This window comes from Aulostomus chinensis, chromosome 3 (assembly GCF_037954235.1).
Source record: "Aulostomus chinensis isolate RoL2024-O1b breed Wild chromosome 3, RoL_Achi_v1.0, whole genome shotgun sequence".
NCBI lineage: Eukaryota > Metazoa > Chordata > Actinopteri > Syngnathiformes > Aulostomidae > Aulostomus > Aulostomus chinensis.
The window spans coordinates 18,451,227-18,469,253 of record NC_141322.1 but is presented as its reverse complement, the minus strand read 5'-3'; the positions used below and the strand labels follow the sequence as shown (position 1 = coordinate 18,469,253).

Sequence of the window (18,027 nt, the reverse complement as noted above, 5' to 3'; positions counted from 1 at the left end):
GCTCCAGCAGCTCTCCCACCTGTAAAGGGGGGATTCCCTTGCTTGTATTCAACCCTCCCTCCAGCTCCCAGGAGCCTCGTTCTGCCTCCCTCATCAAACATTCAGCCCTTCTCTTTGTCTCCCAGAGATCATTACTGCCAGACCTATGATTGGGCTCAACTCAGTGATGGATGGAGGCCACTTCTGGTTCTGGAGGGCTACTCCTGCTTTTTATTGTGTTTTTGCATTATTCATAAACACACCACCACACTGTTAAAAAAATACTGATGGCTTTTTTTTTGGGGGGGGGGTGTATGTAATGGCTGCTTGATGTGTGTGAGGAAATTGGAGTTCCACAGTGAATACGACAAGGTGAGAGCAAGCCTTTGCTGCTTTTTTGTTTGTCTGTGAATCCCATAAAGTCAGCATTTGAAAGATGAGCACATACACATTACTATACTCACTTGTACTCTGAAAGCTACAAATTCTTGAGCTGATGCAGCTTTGGAAGGCGACGCTGTTTTGATGTAAGACGCCTCACAGCTTGTAGAGGTTGAAGGAAGTATATCGAGGGTTAGAACAGCAAAGGTCCATTTGTCACTTGTTCAGCTCACGTCACAGACGTTCGTCCCTGTGAGGATGAGGCGTCAAGCTGCAGGTCGTCACCGGTTCAATCAGGGTCGCAGCTGCTGCTTTTTATGCAAAGCTCCTCCTTCAGGAACAAGAGTTTCCTCTCTTACCGAATCTAAATATGAATGATTTCATTTGCAAAAAGTAAAGTCTCATTCATTTCATTCATCTTATTCATTTCAGACAGCACATTGAAACAACATAAGCTAAACAGGGCGCTTCCCAGACGCTCTGCTGGATGATTGGTGATAGAAGAAGGACCAAACCAAGCCTATAACCTCTGCTGGAATCAGCGTTTGCCCCTCACACTACCACGCGCTTACGGCTGCACGATTTTGAAGCAGCACCAAATGGTTTTGACTGGTACTGCTCTACCTGTGACAATATCAGAGGGAGGAACTACATGGTTTGGTACTTGTGAGTGTGTACTGTATCACACAAAGTTTTCTTTGTTTTAAATGGTATTTTGAGGCACAATTAGGCGACCCTCGAATACAAAATCCTGCAATGGGAATATTTCATTAAACCACCACTTTTCAATTCAATTCTGATTCATCATGCAGCCTTAGTTTAGCTTAATTTCAGGACATTATTTGCGTGTCACGTTTCTTTTCGGGCACGAAGTGATCAGTACAACAACACCGCTTCCTCAAACCCTGACAGTAAATAAACAGCAGGAAACTGGTTTTATCTTCCCAATGAGTTGTGGTTATGAGATGACGACCAAGATAGGAACTTTAAAAAAAAAAAAAGTTTTCTACAGTTTTAAGATCCCTAAAGATTTTTAAAATCGTCAGTGTGATAGTCGATAAGGGACGAAATCCTAGCCGAATAGCAGAAGACGAGATGAAGCCAGACTGTAACTGTGTTTCATCCACATGACCGGACACATCCTGAGTAATCTTTATTAACTCTTCCTGGGGCTCCTAATCTCCTTAACATAATTGATTATTTTAGTAAGGAAGTTCATTGTTGCTCACATTATTGACGTCGCTCCCTCAGGAACCCCTCGCACACGCAGAAAGAGAGTTTAATATGAGTGAGGCATCGACTCTCGGTCGTCGCAAATTATTAATTAATTGAACGCTTCGCTCTACTATCACTCAAGTCCGCCTTTAAATCTTTCTACTTGAGTAGAATCAACTCGAGATCATCTGACGGGTCATGATTTTATCAAGACTGCACCGTCTGAACGCTGACACGTGGTGTATATATATATATATATATATATATATATATATATATATATATATATATCCTTATTCCCATTCAGTTTGTCTGCAAGTGCTCATCTGGGATTTAATCTAGGATTGCTTCCTGGCTTGTTTTTAATCCTTCAAGGTCACTTTACCTTCACCTTGGAGGGAATATGCTCCCAGGTGTGTCTAATTAACACTCTCAACTTACAGAATACAAATTAGAACATAAATAGCTACATTTATAATAGTGGGGGGCATTAATTATTCAATTCAGCAGATGTTGTGGGCATTAGGGTGTATAGTATAGACGTTAGAGGCATTATGTTGGAGGCTCATTTCGCCCGAGTGTCTTATAAGAAGTCAGACGTCAAACATAAAGATCCAGCAAGAAAAAGTGGATACAAATCCTTGATTACTGTGTTAAAACCTTCATATTTCAAAATAAAATTCCTCTAACGATGGAAGCGAGTCCTCTTACAGCATGGAGCCAGCAGTAACAGGTGAAAGGGGACGGAGCCGTGAAGAGACCGCCGCCCCCTTAGTTATGATGAGGGCAGCGGTCTCCTCCAAGCTTCTGAATCTTTTAAAACCATCAGCTGCGAGGCTCTCGTTGCGTAAAAGGAGGGTTTGGTTAATAATAATAAAAAAAAAACGTGAGAAACGAAGACATATGAAGCGTCTAACAATGAAACGGGGAATGCGTGTTGACTCAACTGATTGTTGTGGTTTTGTTGAGCTGGACGCGCAGCACAACAAATTCCCAGTGGGAGACAAGCGGCTCCAGTATGGAGTGACACTACATATCACAGCTCGGGGCTCTTCCGCCTCCGTCTGAATGTGTCAGGAGTTCTGCTTAAATCACTGAGTTCCATGACGTGAGCTGATAGTCAGATTATAACAAATCAAGACTGGAAAGTGAGAGAAAAATGACATTTGTGTTCATCCCTCGCACAGAATGAAACGCGATAATGGCTCTGTGGAAACCGGGCTTCAACTCCGTGACACGCAAACTTTTGAAGGGACTCTCTTTAAGTGATGTTCGGGACTTTTCGAAATGGCGTCAAGTGTTTGATTGAATGAGACTGATTAGGAGACGTGGAGGTGGCGCAGCGCTGCTCCAGTAGTTGTTTTCTCCCGCGTGTGGACGCTTGTGCAGCAAGTAGACAGGATGGAGATATGGCAGATCGTCACATGGTGATTTTTTTTTGTACATTACAATTATTCAAGCTTATAACCCCCCCCACCCCCCCAAAAAAGAAGAAAAAGACACGCACACTATAATTTCCCGGACTTTAGAAAATATTTTAAACGCCAGAAGTGTTACAAGTCTCATTAGGATGCAGCTTTGACAACATAAACCTATGCATCACTTCGTTAACCGAAACCGATCTACTTTTGATGATTCGCGGTCTCTACAGACCAGGTGGGGAAAACTTCACTAAAAAGCAGCCTCAGGCGCTCCAAAAAAAAAAAAGAAGGAAAAAAAGAAAAGGACAGAAAGACGCATATCCTACCTGTGCAGGTTCCTCAGTTTCCCAGCGCTGCCGTGCGGGTGAATGGGATGGGTTCTCCCTGCGTATATCCTTTACACCAGTGAGAGTTTCCAGACTAAAACCTTCGCAGGAGCTGATGGAGGAAGAGGAGGAGGCGGCAGAAGTTTTGGTACAGCGGGCCAGGAGCTGTCCTCGGTGCTGAAGAGACAACCAGCATTGCACGACGAGCCGGCGGATCTCCGTGATCCTGCTGTCACATCTCCTGAACACGCTCAGGATGTGAACTCGCACATGGAACTGACACCCACTTCATTCAGCGGATATTCAGGGGAAAAAAGGGCGTTTTTTGGAGCATCAAGTGAGATAATAAAGCTAAATCTAAAAGAAAGGAGGGGGGGAAAACGAAATGATCTTATTGATATTCTGCTCTAACGCACAAAAAAGTTGATAATCTACCTGTTACTCGAGTAAACTATAAAAATCTCGAGTAAAACGTTTTAGAGAATATCAGCTGACAAGCGGCTGCTGCAGATAAACGCACCAAGCAGAAGCTGTGGACTCTTGAAGCGTAAAGAAAGGCGCTCCCAGCTAGAAGAGTCATGGAGATAGTCTGCCTCATCGCTAATGCATGGCACACTAACATGGTGTGTTTCTCTTTACTACAAATGTCCAAATGCTTTGTTCTGGTTTGAGAGCCCGCAGCTTCAGACCGCATGTGAATAACAACAAGGAGAAGCTCCAAGAGTCGCCCCCTATTTGTTCAGGGTGTCAGGGCGGCGGTATATTAAATAAGGAACCTTTGGAGACTGCTTATCTTCATTTTATTTGGGATCTGCAAACACGTTGTGACACGGCTAGGGAGAGTGTGAGGTCAGTCCCAGATGGCACTGATGCGCGCAGGGGACATGCGCTCTGAGAGCGACGTGCGTTTCCTCTCCTGCCAAAAAAGCAGCTCCAGACACGCAACGGGCGGCATATAAAATAATGTTGATACGTGTCGTTCTGTTTCTCCATCTAATGAGATTAATATTTAACATCACGGGATGGCAATAATCTCCGTGCCCTGAACGCAGCATGACACCCCAGTGGGCTTCACTATTAATTAAATCAGTTGCTGACCCAGTGTGTCATCACTGTCTCTCCCGGACTGATTTTCATTTTTGCCTTCGGACAAAGGTTGGGGTGCCAGGATTAAAAGTGCAAGTGCAACAGACGTGCGGTGAGGGCATCTGTCCCTGGAGACACGTCACACCTCCGTGGGCGCTAATCCCTCCGTGGGCTGAGATATTTGAAAGTTTGATCACTTTTCCAATGAACTGCTTCAATAGTGGTGAATCGTTCTATCACGCAAACACGCAGATAGTTGACATATGTCAAAGTAGATTTTTTGGGGGGGGGGGTTGAGGGTGGGGGGGGGGGTGATGATCAATAGAATAATTATAGAAGTGGGAAATTTACCCCACGTGTTTATATATACATTTAACACATTCACTCCATGTAGTTAAGATAATTTCATTTTACTTTAATAAGAGCTGTGAACCCTAACCTGAGTCAGACAGAGACCTGCACAAGAAGAGCCACTGGAACTCTGATAAAATCATCTGTTCCATTGTTCTCCTCCCTGTTGTAATCAGACGTTCTAGTGACACATTTTAAGTGACATGATCATTTTATAGCTCATAAAAACCGAGGAGTCTAAATATAAGGGTGACATGAGTACAACATCTCACTGAGATGTCTGATAGATGAGAAACGGAGTTCGAAATAAGACTTCAGTCTGAAGAATACAGACCAAAAACTTGATCTTGACATGACTGATTGTAAACTAAATAACTGACACTTGTGATGGTGCAGTTAATTTAAGAGCCACTGCCTTTCATGAGGCCTGTTTTGCCTAAAATTGAAACGTCTTCTTGATCAAGTGTGGATCTGAGAGTGCAGCACACCGGCAGCTGTTGTGGTCAGAGATGTGCTAATCAGTTTGTGAGACCTGGTGATCATTTTATCTAAGCGTGAGGGTCACCTGACAATCACTGGGGTTGGAGGGGTCATTCTATCAGATGAGCTCAACAATTTGTCAGTTTGATTGCTTCTGATGAGGATCGGGGAGTGAGAGCGTCTCCCTGTGTTAGCTTAGCATTGGCGCTGCTTCTCTCGTTAGGTCCTTTTGACCGGCCAAACCGTGTGAACCTCCTTTTTAGTCCAACTTTCCTACAGGGAACTTTTAGATGTTCTTATTCAGTGGTGTCCTTTTCCTCCCTCCTGACAGTGAGTTTGCTGCCCAGTAGTTACACATCAATACCAACTTCAAAACGCGTCACTACTGACTTGTTAAGGCAAGTATCAGATTCAGGCAGCCTAGAAAAATCAGGCTTCTCTGAGGTCACGTTTACTTCCTAAAAAACCTTCCGGAGTCCAACATGCCCCAAAACACAGGAGGTGTATCTGCTAAATATATCAAGAGATCATCTGTAAAGGTGAAATATGGAATGAAACACTACCATATGACCGTGATCCTCTGTGTTAATAACCTCTGCTTTAACCACTACGAACTAAACAGAGCAGAGCAGGAACAGTACCAGTACCTCTTAGTTCTCACTCTAGAACCTTCAGTGAAAGTAGCAGAGGAGCTTTTCTCCTTGGACGACGGCGTTAGGCAGCTGCTTCCATGACGTTACGTCAAGGAAGAAGCTGCAGAATCGTGTTTTCCGCCACGTTACCGTTTCCCATGGTGTGAAATGAGAAAGAAAACATTCACATTTATAGGTCACCATGCTCATTAAGAACATTCATGCCCTCCAAATATCAATAGATGGTTATTTGACAATGTCACAGCTCTCATTCCAACACTGGGCCTCCTGCCTTGGTGACAAAATCTGAATAGGATCAAATGTTATATATTATTCGTAAAAATGTTCATTCTTGTCATTTGTATTGTTCTGCACGTTGATTACACATTTTCAGCGCGTGGAAGGGGAAATTCTCCCCCACAGGAACGTCTGCACTCAACAACGCTGTGCTTAACGTGCATAAAAAAACAGATTTGCCCTCCAGCGTATGTTTCGTCTTCATCCAGATTTGTAAAGCATCTACTTTTATAAAAGATGACGTGGACCGGATGTCATGACATTGTGAAACCATAAAAAGCCAACTAAACCGATCAGTTCTTGGGTTTTCGACAGTAGTTTGTGATCTGGCAACACAAAGCCTCTTACCTGCGTACAGCCGGGTACAGGTCAGCAGTCTAGCTAGTCAGAATGTTAGCGGCTACGTGCAGGAAAACTCATTTTCTTTAGCCAGGTAAACACCTTAGTCATCATACTGTCAAGTCAAGTCAAAAAAAAAAGTGGAATGTTAGCATACATGGAAAAGTGGCCCACCAGCACAGGTATGATGGGGAGCTGAGTGAGTTTTCGACAATCTCACCACACCCGCATACAGCGTTTACTTCACATTCTTCAGTTCAGAAATTCTCCCAAATTCCTGTCAAGTGAACTTCTCATTTAATTTGTGTCTTTTATAACAGACAAACAGAAACAACCATCGCTGTACATTATTTCCAACTATCAATTCCAACAAACGAACTTGTCACAACTCGTCTGTGGAAGTGAGTGAACTTTGGCTACAACATGACAGACAGACCTGCAGAGCAGTTCTAACCAACTACAGAAAAAGAATATGTTTGGTTTGGTTTTGTTTTTTTTTTTAAAAAAAGGACAGATTTACATTGAATTGTTCTGTACAGCGTCCCGGCGAAAAGTTGTCTTTAAATTGCATTAATTAGATAAATCCAGGCTCAGGCAGTGTCATGTCTTTTTCTGTGCCTTAGATTTCTGAATTACCCTGTTTGATAGAAAGACAAGTTAAAATCGGCTAGAATGTTAATAACTTTAGCTCCTGCACATTTTCACCCGCTGATCACAACGTATCAAGACATCTTCAAAACAACCACGAACACATCAAAAGTGGGACACGATATCAACCGTCATTCATGGATAAAACGATACTCTGTGATGATCCTGGATCAGCTCATCTCCCAGAGTGTCACTTCTTAACTTGGAACAGGAACGATGACTCGAACAGGATTACAGTCAGAAAGGAATGATTGAATTAAACAATTATAACATTTGCTGCACGCGGTGAACACTGAAAATTAGGGTTTTACTCAAAGACTTTGGGTTGCTCTGTCCTGCGGAAGTTGAAATAAAACATCAGGATTTATTCCTTTAAAAACGAGATTAATGAAAAGGTACAGGCTTCGAGTAGAGAAGGAGAAGGTGCAAAAATGTGATGTGTTGTTGTGGCATGAACAGCTTTAGATTACATGACAGATAACCAGCAACAACAACTCTGGAGCATGCCGGTGTTACATGGCTACATCCCTTATCTCCCCAGCATCCTCACTCCTTTCCATCCCCTAAAGGCTCTTTCTCTTCAGCCGGCAGTTTAACAGTTTCTTTTTCTCCGTCCTCACCCCCAGGGACCCTCTCCTCCTCCTCTGCCTCCTCCTCTGCCTCCTCCTCTTCTCCGTCCTCCTTCTCCTCCCTCTCCCCTCCTCCCTCCCCCTGTGCCTCCTGATCCATGTCGAGCTCTTCGAAGGACGAGCCGCTGCCCATAGACTCGTCTGAGCCTCTGTCGCTATGGCCCCTGTGCTTAATGTCTTCGTTTGCATCCATTACGTCCCTGAGAGGCAGGGAGGAGGCGAGGGAGGCGGCTGTGGAGGCGGCCAGGGACGTCTCCCTGCTGTCCCAGGGCACGCCGCCGCTCACCGAGCTCACGTCGCTGTGAGAGTCTGCACCTGCAGCAAGACCACAACCAGACACGGACACAGGTTAGGCTACGTGTCAACACAGATAGCACAAATGAAAGATTATTACACATGAAGAAAAAAATACTATGTGAGAAAGCTACAGAGCCCCTGAGGGGACAAAGAGAGGGAGAAGAGAAATGCAAGATGCTGGAGGGGCAGCGAGCAGGACATCGTGCTGCATCAGCTAGCTCTCCATGTGTCCACTGACAGCATCTTTCAACAAATATGAGTGGACCAGTGAGGAGACCAAAATATTCCTGCCTCTCATCCATGAAAAAATACGCATAATAATAATAATAATAATGTGAACGTTACCAGGGCGACCACTTGTTTTGTTTCCACTGTGTAACTCTGCTTCTACATGTTATTACAGCCGTGTTGCGATGCCCATACAACTGTTTTCCCACAGAGCAGAAAAAAGTGTAATTTTAGTGGAAAATGTGAAAAAGAGGTCAGAGTAGTTTGAATCCTATGTGTCTCTAAGTAAAGATCACTTCGAAAATAAAAGAAAGAGTGCCCAATCTTTCTTTCTCTTCCCTGCGCATGAGCACGCTGCCGCAGTTTTATCAGAGTATCCTCAAAACAGTGGGTTAGAATATGTCAGTGTTCATAAAAGTATTAGAACTGAGGTGAACCTCCATGAACCTTCAGGTCCTGACAAGAAGAAACACTCTAAATCAGGAAATCCCTGAAATTCTCTCTGATGATTAAAAAAAAAAAAAAAAAACACCTCGTGCTGTTTGGGTTAAAGATGCCAAAACAACAACAACAAAAAAAACCTAAATTGAGATAAAAGAGACAAATTAAAGATATGAAACGTTTCTCTGCCAAATAACAACTGAAAACAGGCACATCACACCTCCGTCCTACACATCTATTAGTCAGTCAGCTTTGGGCTTCCAGAGGAGACTTCAGCAGATAAAGAACGTGTGATGAAGGAGAAAAACAAACTTCAGGACTGAATAACAACACCTGTTGAACAGCCAAATAAAATCCATCCTTCTGCTGTAGGATTTCATACTTTGCAGCTTTTTTATTTTTCAATATGATCCTCCATTATCTTTTTGGGGTTTTTTTGTAAATGAAAAATCTAAGTGGTCTCGCAGGACACTTAAACGACTATTGTCCAAGCCATTTTCCTTATGCCTTCACACTCCAAAGAAATTTCATCTACACATCAAAGTCTGTTTGCGCTAAAAGTGTCATCGGGGACCAAAATGCAATAAACAGAGAGTCTCCGCGCTCCTTGCTGAGGTCAGTGTTTCCGTTTCATTCATTTCAATCTCAACATCACTCAGCAATCTAATTATCACATCCAGCAGATCTGATCCTGCCTCCACTGCACACCATCATATATGAGAAGTCCACTTAGGTTATTTATAATAGCTATGGAAGGTCTGAAAATATCCTGTTGATTAACTAGCGGACCAAACACAACCCTGAGCGACGGCGGACTTCCTGGTGTGAATGGGATTTGACGCAGGGGTATTGCTTTAAGATGAGGAGCTTATTCTTCCTGATTTAGATTTCATTTCCATGTTGCTATTAAGGGATGTTCCCAGAGAGACCAGATCGAAAATACCAGGAACTTTACAGGAAATAATGGGTCTGTTTAGGATAATTGGGTGGACAGCACCCAAAGGAGGACACCCTGGACAACTTTCAGCCCCTCTACAACTGCAGGCAAGCCTTGAAATCGGTAGCCCTGGCTGGTTGAAGCCAGCTGTGCCTCTGAACGTCTTTTAGATAACATTTGCCGAAATTAGTTGCTAAATTGGGCCCACTGGGATTATTAGCAGAGGATCAAGGTCTTGTTCTTCAAACTGTTAGAAACAGAGGAGAGGACTTTTAAGGAGGTGGTGAGACACAGACAGGGTGAAGGCATGAGGAGAATTAGGGATGCTGCTGAGAGAGCTGTGACAGAAATACAAAAACAGGAGTTAAGAAGGAATAAAGTCCATGGATTGTCTTGTTTACAAGTGCAGGCTGGGAGGAATGAGATGTTTGGGATACGTAGGTTTGCTCCAAAGATGCTCATATATTTTGTTGCTAAGTGATTAAGGGCAAAAATAGGACTGTTAACATGATGTAGTAATACTACAAGAGTTCTTTTGCAGCAGCCTCATCATACAGGTGACATTTTTAGATAGTTAAGAGTCTCAGTGTCTCAGGTGATAATTGTTTAGATTGTGGATACACTCGTACAACCCCTTCTTCTCAAGCAGTGTAGTGAGTCTCCCTGCTTTGGTAGTGAAATTAAAGCACATGCTCATTTCATTTGTATGTTTGCTACTTAAGCTGCATCTTTTACAACTTCATGTGATACAAAAGTCTGGCCTGCTTCATCGCCTGAAAACATTAACTAGCTTCCCGTAGTCCTTACAGTGTGTGAGGTCCCTGGATGATCATAAAGGCGTTTCTGAGGGCTTACTGCTCTCAGCCCTGCAGCAGCTCCAGAGTTTACGGTCAGAGCGCTCTACATAACCTGAGCGGAGGAGGTGAAGGATGAGACGTCGAAGACAATCTCCCAGGTGGTGGAGTGGGATTTCTACAACTGGCTTGTCAGACGAAGCTTAGCTTTACCTGATTGATCGGCTCTCACAGTGGAAGCTTAACTGTCTCTGGAACCAAAGAACCAAACACACCACCTGAAAACAGCTCCTGAAGCTCTAAAACCCAAGTAATACACTGAGATTAATTCAAAAACATGGCACAGATTCTTTTCCATGTTTTACAGACACCTAATGTTATTGGTATCCATAATATATTCATTCATACGATTGCTTCAATAGACCTTAGGACTGCAGAAACTTTGTTGAAAACATCAACAAAGAAAATTTTTCAAAGTTGAGCTTAAAAAAAGGTCACACAGGAAAATTGTTTTGTATTGCATTTTTGACGTGGGACATTGCAAAACTGCAGTATGGAGTTGAAGTAACACTCAAGCTCCGCGTGCCACCAACAGACACAAACGCTTCCTCTCGGCCCTCGCCGGAACAATAAAAGAGGGTCAGGGTGTTTAAAAAAAACCACTGTTGCATTCCGTAAACATGTCAGAGTTCTTAAAGAACGTGTAGTCACTACCAGCTGCCAGACCACCTCTCCTAAGATATAAGACTTTTAAAATTGTGTTTTAAATAAAGCAGTGAAAATCTTCAAGAGGCAGAACCATATAGTACTCTTGTTGTTACAATGAAGTTGCTAGGCAACCAGAAGCAAGTCCGTGAAGATCATTGTGAGTGTGTGTGTTTGTGTGTGTGTGTTTTTAACATTTCTATTTCTGCACATATTAAACAAAGGAAGTTCAATGTGTTAATTAGTGAGTTTTACAGGTGCTGGTGGGCCTATATTTTTTAAGTTTGGACACATCCAGACTTGCTGCTTCTACACTTGATAGAAAGTGAACTACAATTTCATTGTTCAAAGCAGATAAAAAGAACAGATAGAAAAGCGTTGTTCACTTGATTTTCCTGCACAATCCACATCTATAGACACTGTCAACAGGGTGTTTCTGCTCCTCATCATTTTAGCTCATCATCCATCACGTTTGCCTGAAGCTCTACTATGCTTAAAGCCTTGTGGCAATCTGCAAAATTACTTCCACTTAAGTTGTGCGTTTCTTTAATGACCAAATCGCACTATTCCAGATGGTTATAAGTGTGGGCTTTAAAAAAATAAAAGATAAAAAGTTTAGTGGACGTGTGTGTGTGTGTGTGTGTGTGTGTGTGTGTGTGTGTGTGTGTGTGCGTGTGCGTGTAGGTGGTTTATTAGCAGGATATCTCAGAAAATTAATACGCTGATTTTGACGTCTAGTTTAAAGTTGTGAAGATCTCAGTTCTTCACGATGACTCCAGCGCAGTTGGAAGGTTCTCAGGTCAGGCCACTGCGCTTTGACCCAAACATGTCCAGCTCTCTCCTCCTCTCCTTCTCTGTTCATGGTGGACTGCTCCGTCGGATGTAAATCAGCCCACCTCGCCCAACTCTGTCCCATCAGACCAACACTGTTGTCTCCATCTATTGATTTGTACCATGATAAAGTCAATACCAGTGTGGACATACAGGTCCAGCAGGTAATAAGAGTAATAGCAGCTGAGAGGACACACACTCACAGTGACAGAGCAATTACACAGTTCCATATATTCACATGTTGTCAGTGATCAAGGCCGGAAGGGCCAACTTAGTAAAAGTCTCCACTTTGTCCTCTTTTATGGCCTCCGACACAAGCAGAAAGAGTCATGTGATGAATCTGGTGAAACTTTTATTTGTTCCTCAGTGAAACAAATATGTCTCACAGTGTCTTCGATGAGCTTGTATCCCAGAGCTTTTAAGCTCCATCGTAAATTCCATCACAATGTGACCGTTCTTCAGTTCTGTGTCCCAGAACTTAATATACTGTCAACAATAACATGGACACACGCCTGCCAGCACAGTACACCGCACGCCACCACCTACAGCGTAAGAGTGCACACTACAGAGATCATGTTGGAGAGAAACACACTTTGATTGATACCTTGATACGCTGATTATTTCCTGACGAGGGCTCACAACGTTACCTGTGATGTCGGTTCCTCTATCCTCATCAGAGTCCTCGTCTTTCACATCAGTTTTGACCTCGTCCTTCATCTCTGGAACGAAGAAATCGGTCTGGCGGGACAGTGGCACCATGTAGTTGATGACATCAGTAGTACAGATCTCAATCATTGGGAAGGCGCTCAGCTTCCTCTCCTGGTGACATGGAGGAAAACAAGAGAAAATATGACATCACCGAAGAGTAGTTGTGGAAGAAGTGCACTGTTTCTTGACTTAAGGTACTTGAAATAGTATTCTACTAAAAGTCTCCTTTCAAAATTCTGCTTAAGTAAAAGTAGAGATGACTCTGACATTGAGTTCACTTCAGTATCAAAAGTAAAGGAAACACTTGATTTCTGTGTGTATTCCTGCCTGGGAGCGTTAACTCCTCAGGTCACTGACCTCTAAAGGTCACGTTAAAGTTGGGCTGCTCTGACTGTGTCCTGATGGAGATGGCCAGCAGCATCTTCATCAGCTTTTGTCATGTTTTCTAAATTAGTATAAGTAGCTAGTTAATGATGGGCACAGATAAACAAAGCAAAGTAAAATATATAATATATTCTTTGAAACGTACTGTAGTGTGATGCAAATACAAATACTCAAGCACAGACACCTCCAGATAGTACTCAAGTACAGTAGTTAAGTACAAATATTTAAATACTTTCCAGCACTGCAGAAGAGTGGTTCTGTGTGAAGATGATACTTTTTCATAAATGACAATCATGTCAGGAATGGAAGAATAAGTACTATAACTATGAAATAAACTGTTACTGGGGTAGAAATCCTGCCATACAGCGGCTCTGCTATGTTGCTATGCACACTGCTCTAATTTAACACACGTAGAATGACAGAACGTATTCATCTTTGGGGGATTTTTCATGGCAGAAATGTTCTCTGGTGATCATCAGAGAGTAATAACATGCTGAGTGAGACGTAGGGCCAGCCTGCACAATATCGAACCCACACCTGGAATCTGAAGCTGCAAAATGGAATTCAGTCGTTATTATCTTTTCGATACGCGGCCGTGTTTTCAGACAGACACATTCCAGCTCTGTGAAATAGTACTTACTTCCCTTGCCAAGCGCAATAGCAGTCACCTTTCACGCATAACCAGGAGAAACCTGACCAACATTAAAAACTGTAAAATGATTTATTTAGCACGGAACATCTGCACCTGCAGTATGCTGCAAACTTGTTTCCATTAATTGCTTGTTTCTTTTGACCGTCATGTTTTATTGTACCGGATTGCTTCGAGTAGCTTTCATGCCAAACGTTCATCTCACTTACAGCAAAGATCTTGACCAACCGCTGCTAAAACTCAACTGTCAACTCTGCCCATATATACTCTCTCAGACAGAATATCTGATAGAAACATGTAGCTTCAAAATGCCCTCACTTTGCTCACATAACACAATATAAGCCCTCCCATGTTGAGTCCATTAAAGTTGTATTACCATCCACATTTATGTGTCTAAATTTACACTCTCTCGCGGTGTGTAGATTGTGGAGACTTTATAAATATTATACCAGATTTTATCTAAAGAGGACATTAGCCCTGCATAATTTTTTCCTTTATGCTTTTATATAGTTCTCAGGAGACAGCAGGGAAGTGAGCACTAAGGGGCCATCAGAGTACGGCAGGGAGGAGGTTGAGGAGGAGGAGGCACAGGCGAGCTGCGCACGAAGGATTCATATAATATGACGGTTTTGCAGAGTGACAGGTGAAAGTTTTATTGGGAGACACCCACGTGGATTAAATGACATAACCAAGGTCCATTTAGGTGGAGTTACCAATCGTTCAGGAGGTTTCATGCTAATAAGCAATGTTAGCTGAAGGGGGTGAACACAGCCAACATTATTTCAACATCAGCATGTAAACGTTGACACTGTGAGCTTGTTAGCATGCTACGTCAGCATTTAGCTCTAAATGCAACTACGCACTAAGTGTTGCCATGATATACAGTAGCGGACCTTGATAAGTTCCTTTTTTTGGCAAAGTATAGTCAAACTTTATTTAGCGAAATGGCCTGGACATCAGTCTTGCCCTGAAAGAGTATTGATGCACTTTTTTTAGACTACTTGCACGGTATTTCTGCTTGTTAAAGTAAAAATCCAAACTTGAAGAAAATGCCACTCAAATACTATCAGACTGTGCGGAGGTACAAGAAAAAATAAAGAACAGAGTAAATGAAAACACATCCTCACGCTTGCAGTCTATGCAATAAAGAAAGAAAGAAAGGATTTTTCTTTATTCATCAACTTGTAAAAGCAGGTTTTCCCATTAAAGGCATAAACGCCTGTATTCCAGTGAGTTAGCGAGCCAGTTCCCAAGCTCCCAAATATGGGGCCACTGTAAATGTTATTTACACCAGAGGGTTCTTTCTCTTTGCAAAGTCAAAATGTCTGCTATGGAAAGTGTCTGTTCCCATCTGAAGGTTTCATTTCTGTCAAGCTGCCTCTTGATTGCATTGGCTTCTACATTTGTGTTACACTTGCCTTTGTTTGAGTTCTCCTGTGGTTTCCTGAACTTACCATGACCTACATGGCCTTGTTAACAGATGGATCGCTCCCTCTTTACTGCACAATATAACTCCTTTATATGAACTTTTATGTTCACACCAGTCTGTCCCTGGCTCTGTTAACGTTTTCCAAAACTCATAAATCTCTCATTTTAAGTGAATGTTCAGACATGCAATATTGCCATGTGCTGTGCGACGGAACAGCATCTTCTGGGCTGTTCAGGGAGGGTGAGTAGTGTGTTGGAGGTTTTACCAGCAGTCACCTGACTTGCTCTCCTCTGGGTCAGGGTGATCCGGGCTGATTGATTGGTTTTAATCTAATTTTCTGCAAAATAAGACTGTAGGAGCTGGTATGAATCACCTGGCTGCTGCACACAGGGGCTCCAGCCCTGGGGCTGCCTATGCAAATGAGTACCCATCTCCTTGAACCTGTCTCCATAATGAGCAGAAAATCTAGACAAAGACAGTTCACTATACTATACTATACACACACGTCGCCAAGGGATCCTGTCACAGATAAGAGGAGGGAAACAATATGAGGAAGATGTGTACCAATATATGGGTGCATTACTGACAGTGAAGTTTACCTTATTAAAGCAGTAACTTGTTCATAATGATGGTATTATCTCTGTAAGAGCTGTCAACACTGGCATCACGAGGGACTGCAGGTTTTCATTTCGACCACATACTGTATGACATTACATGAGGAGATTTAACTGATTAACACACCATCAGCCAGAGTGGAGGAACTCATGATGACTCCAAATTAACTTTGTTAGAAATGAAAAGCTGCAGCTTTCTGAGCAGAGTAGCAGCTCAGAAAATGAAGAAGGGAAAGGTCTGCACTAAGTCTGTGTATTTGGCAAGACAGCCTGAAAACTTATAGGAAAGCCCTTCGTAAAACTAGAGCTGCCTACTATTCGCCATTAATTGAGGAACACAAGAACAACCCGGGGTTCTCTTCAGCAGTGTAGCCAGACTGACAGACAGCCACAGCTCTTCTGAGCCAACTATTCCTGTTTCCTGGCGAGCAATGACTTCATGAACTTTTTTAATTCACAAAATTCTACTAATTAGAGAGAAAATTCTTCTCCCCCTGCCATCAGCTGCCACCACGTCATCTTTAACCTCAGAAAGCTTAGAGGCAGCTGTAGGCCCAGACAAACACCTGAATAGTTTTTCTCCCATTGACCTTCATGAACTTAGTACAATAATTTCCCCCTCTAAATCATCCACCTGTCTCCTAGACCCCATCCCAACTAAGCTGCATAGAGACTCTTGACTTCAAGTTAGCCCCTCTCTCTTAGATATGATTGGTGTGTCACTGTTTCTGGTTGCGTCCCACACTCCTTTAAAGTAGCAGTGATTAAACCCCCTCTCAAAAAACAACTTGGATCCAGAAGTTCTGGCCACCTACAGACCAGTATCAAATCTTCCTTTTCTCTCCAAAATTCTGGAGAAAGCAGTTGCTAAACAGCTCTGTGACGTTCTCCACAGCAACAGCTTATTAGAGGATTTCCAGTCAGGTTTCACGGTTCATCATAGCACAGAGTCAAAGTAACCAATGACCTCCGACGAGCATCAGATGAGGGACTCGTCTCTGTGCTGGTCTTACTAGATCTCAGTGTAGCTTTTGATACCACTGACCACCATATCCTTCTACAGAGACTGGAACATGTCATTGGCATTAAAGGAACGCTAAACTGGTTTAGATCATATTTACTAGGTTGATCTCAGTTTGTACTTGCTAATGATTATTCCCCTGAAACCCATACAGTCAGCTATGGTGTTCCACAAGGGTCTGTGCTTGGACCAGTCCTCTTCACTCTGTATCTGCATCCACTAGGTCACATAATAATGAAACACTCAATTAATTTTCACTGTTATGTAGACAACACGCAGCTGTACTTATCAATGCATCACATGAAACAAATCAGCTGACTAAAGCGGAGGCCTGTCTAAAGGAAATAAAACATGGATTTTCTTTTATTAAACTCTGACACAACTGAAGTTATTGTGCTGGGCCAAAAACACCTTCGGAACAGCCTATCTGATGAGATAGGTACCCTCGTTGGAATCACCCTGGCCCCCAGCACTACTGTAAGGAACCTGGGAGTTCTCTTTGATCAAGATCTGTCCTTTAACTCCCACATTTAGCAAATCTCCAGGACACCTTCTCTCATATACATAACATTGCAAAGATCAGACACATCCTGTCTCAAAAGATGCAGAAAAACTATTCCAGACTGGATTACTGCAATTCCCTCCTATCAGGCTGCACCAATAAGTCCCCAAAGACTCTCCAGCTGGTCCAAAACGCTGCTGCCTGAGTGTTGGCTAGAAGAGACCAGATCTCCTTTGGCTTCTCTGCACTGGCTCCCTGTCAAATTCAGAATAGAATTCAAAATTCTTCTTCTAACATACAAAGCCCTCAACAATCAGGCCCCTTCATATCTGACAGAGCTCATCGTCCCCCATTATCCAGCTAGAACCCTTGGCTCCCAGGATGCGGTGTTACTTGAGGTTCCTTGAGTCTCTAAAAGTAGAATGGGAGTCAGGGCCTTCAGCTATCAGGCTGTCCTCCTGTGGAACCTTAAAAAGCTTATAGTTAGGGCTGCCTTAGTCTAGCCCTTAGAGCCCCTAGCTGCAGCTGTAGGCTTAGACTGCTGGGGGATCTCCCATGGTGCACTGGGTTTTTCTCTCCTCCTGTCTCTCCTCTCTGTCCTCTTATACACGTATGTGTAACTAACTTGTCTTCTTCTCCGGAGCCTTTGTGCTTCCCCACTTCCCTGATCCCTGACTGCTGCTGCTGCTGGAGGAGGCTACAG

General features: G+C 43.0%; 2 protein-coding genes across 6 annotated transcripts in view; both read right to left on the bottom strand.

Moving 5' to 3' along the window:
* Nucleotides 1-4,106, bottom strand: part of grm2a (glutamate receptor, metabotropic 2a) — a 37,624-nt gene extending 33,518 nt beyond the window's left edge. For 2 of the 5 annotated variants that reach the window (XM_086199254.1, XM_086199255.1), the window contains exons 1-2: nucleotides 3,323-4,106; nucleotides 444-724 (exon numbers count right to left, since the gene is read on the bottom strand). The gene's annotated coding sequence lies outside the window, so the exon portion shown is untranslated. The remainder of the gene's footprint in view (nucleotides 1-443; nucleotides 725-3,322) is intronic. The other 3 variants (XM_086199258.1, XM_086199256.1, XM_086199257.1) reach the window with 2 other exon arrangements.
* A 2,472-nt stretch (nucleotides 4,107-6,578) lies between these two features.
* Nucleotides 6,579-18,027, bottom strand: part of tex264a (testis expressed 264, ER-phagy receptor a) — a 69,075-nt gene continuing 57,626 nt past the window's right edge. The window contains exons 3-4 of the mRNA XM_086199252.1: nucleotides 12,665-12,836; nucleotides 6,579-8,099 (exon numbers count right to left, since the gene is read on the bottom strand). Coding sequence (XP_086055378.1) covers nucleotides 7,702-8,099; nucleotides 12,665-12,836 — 570 coding nt within the window. The 3' untranslated portion in view covers nucleotides 6,579-7,701. The remainder of the gene's footprint in view (nucleotides 8,100-12,664; nucleotides 12,837-18,027) is intronic.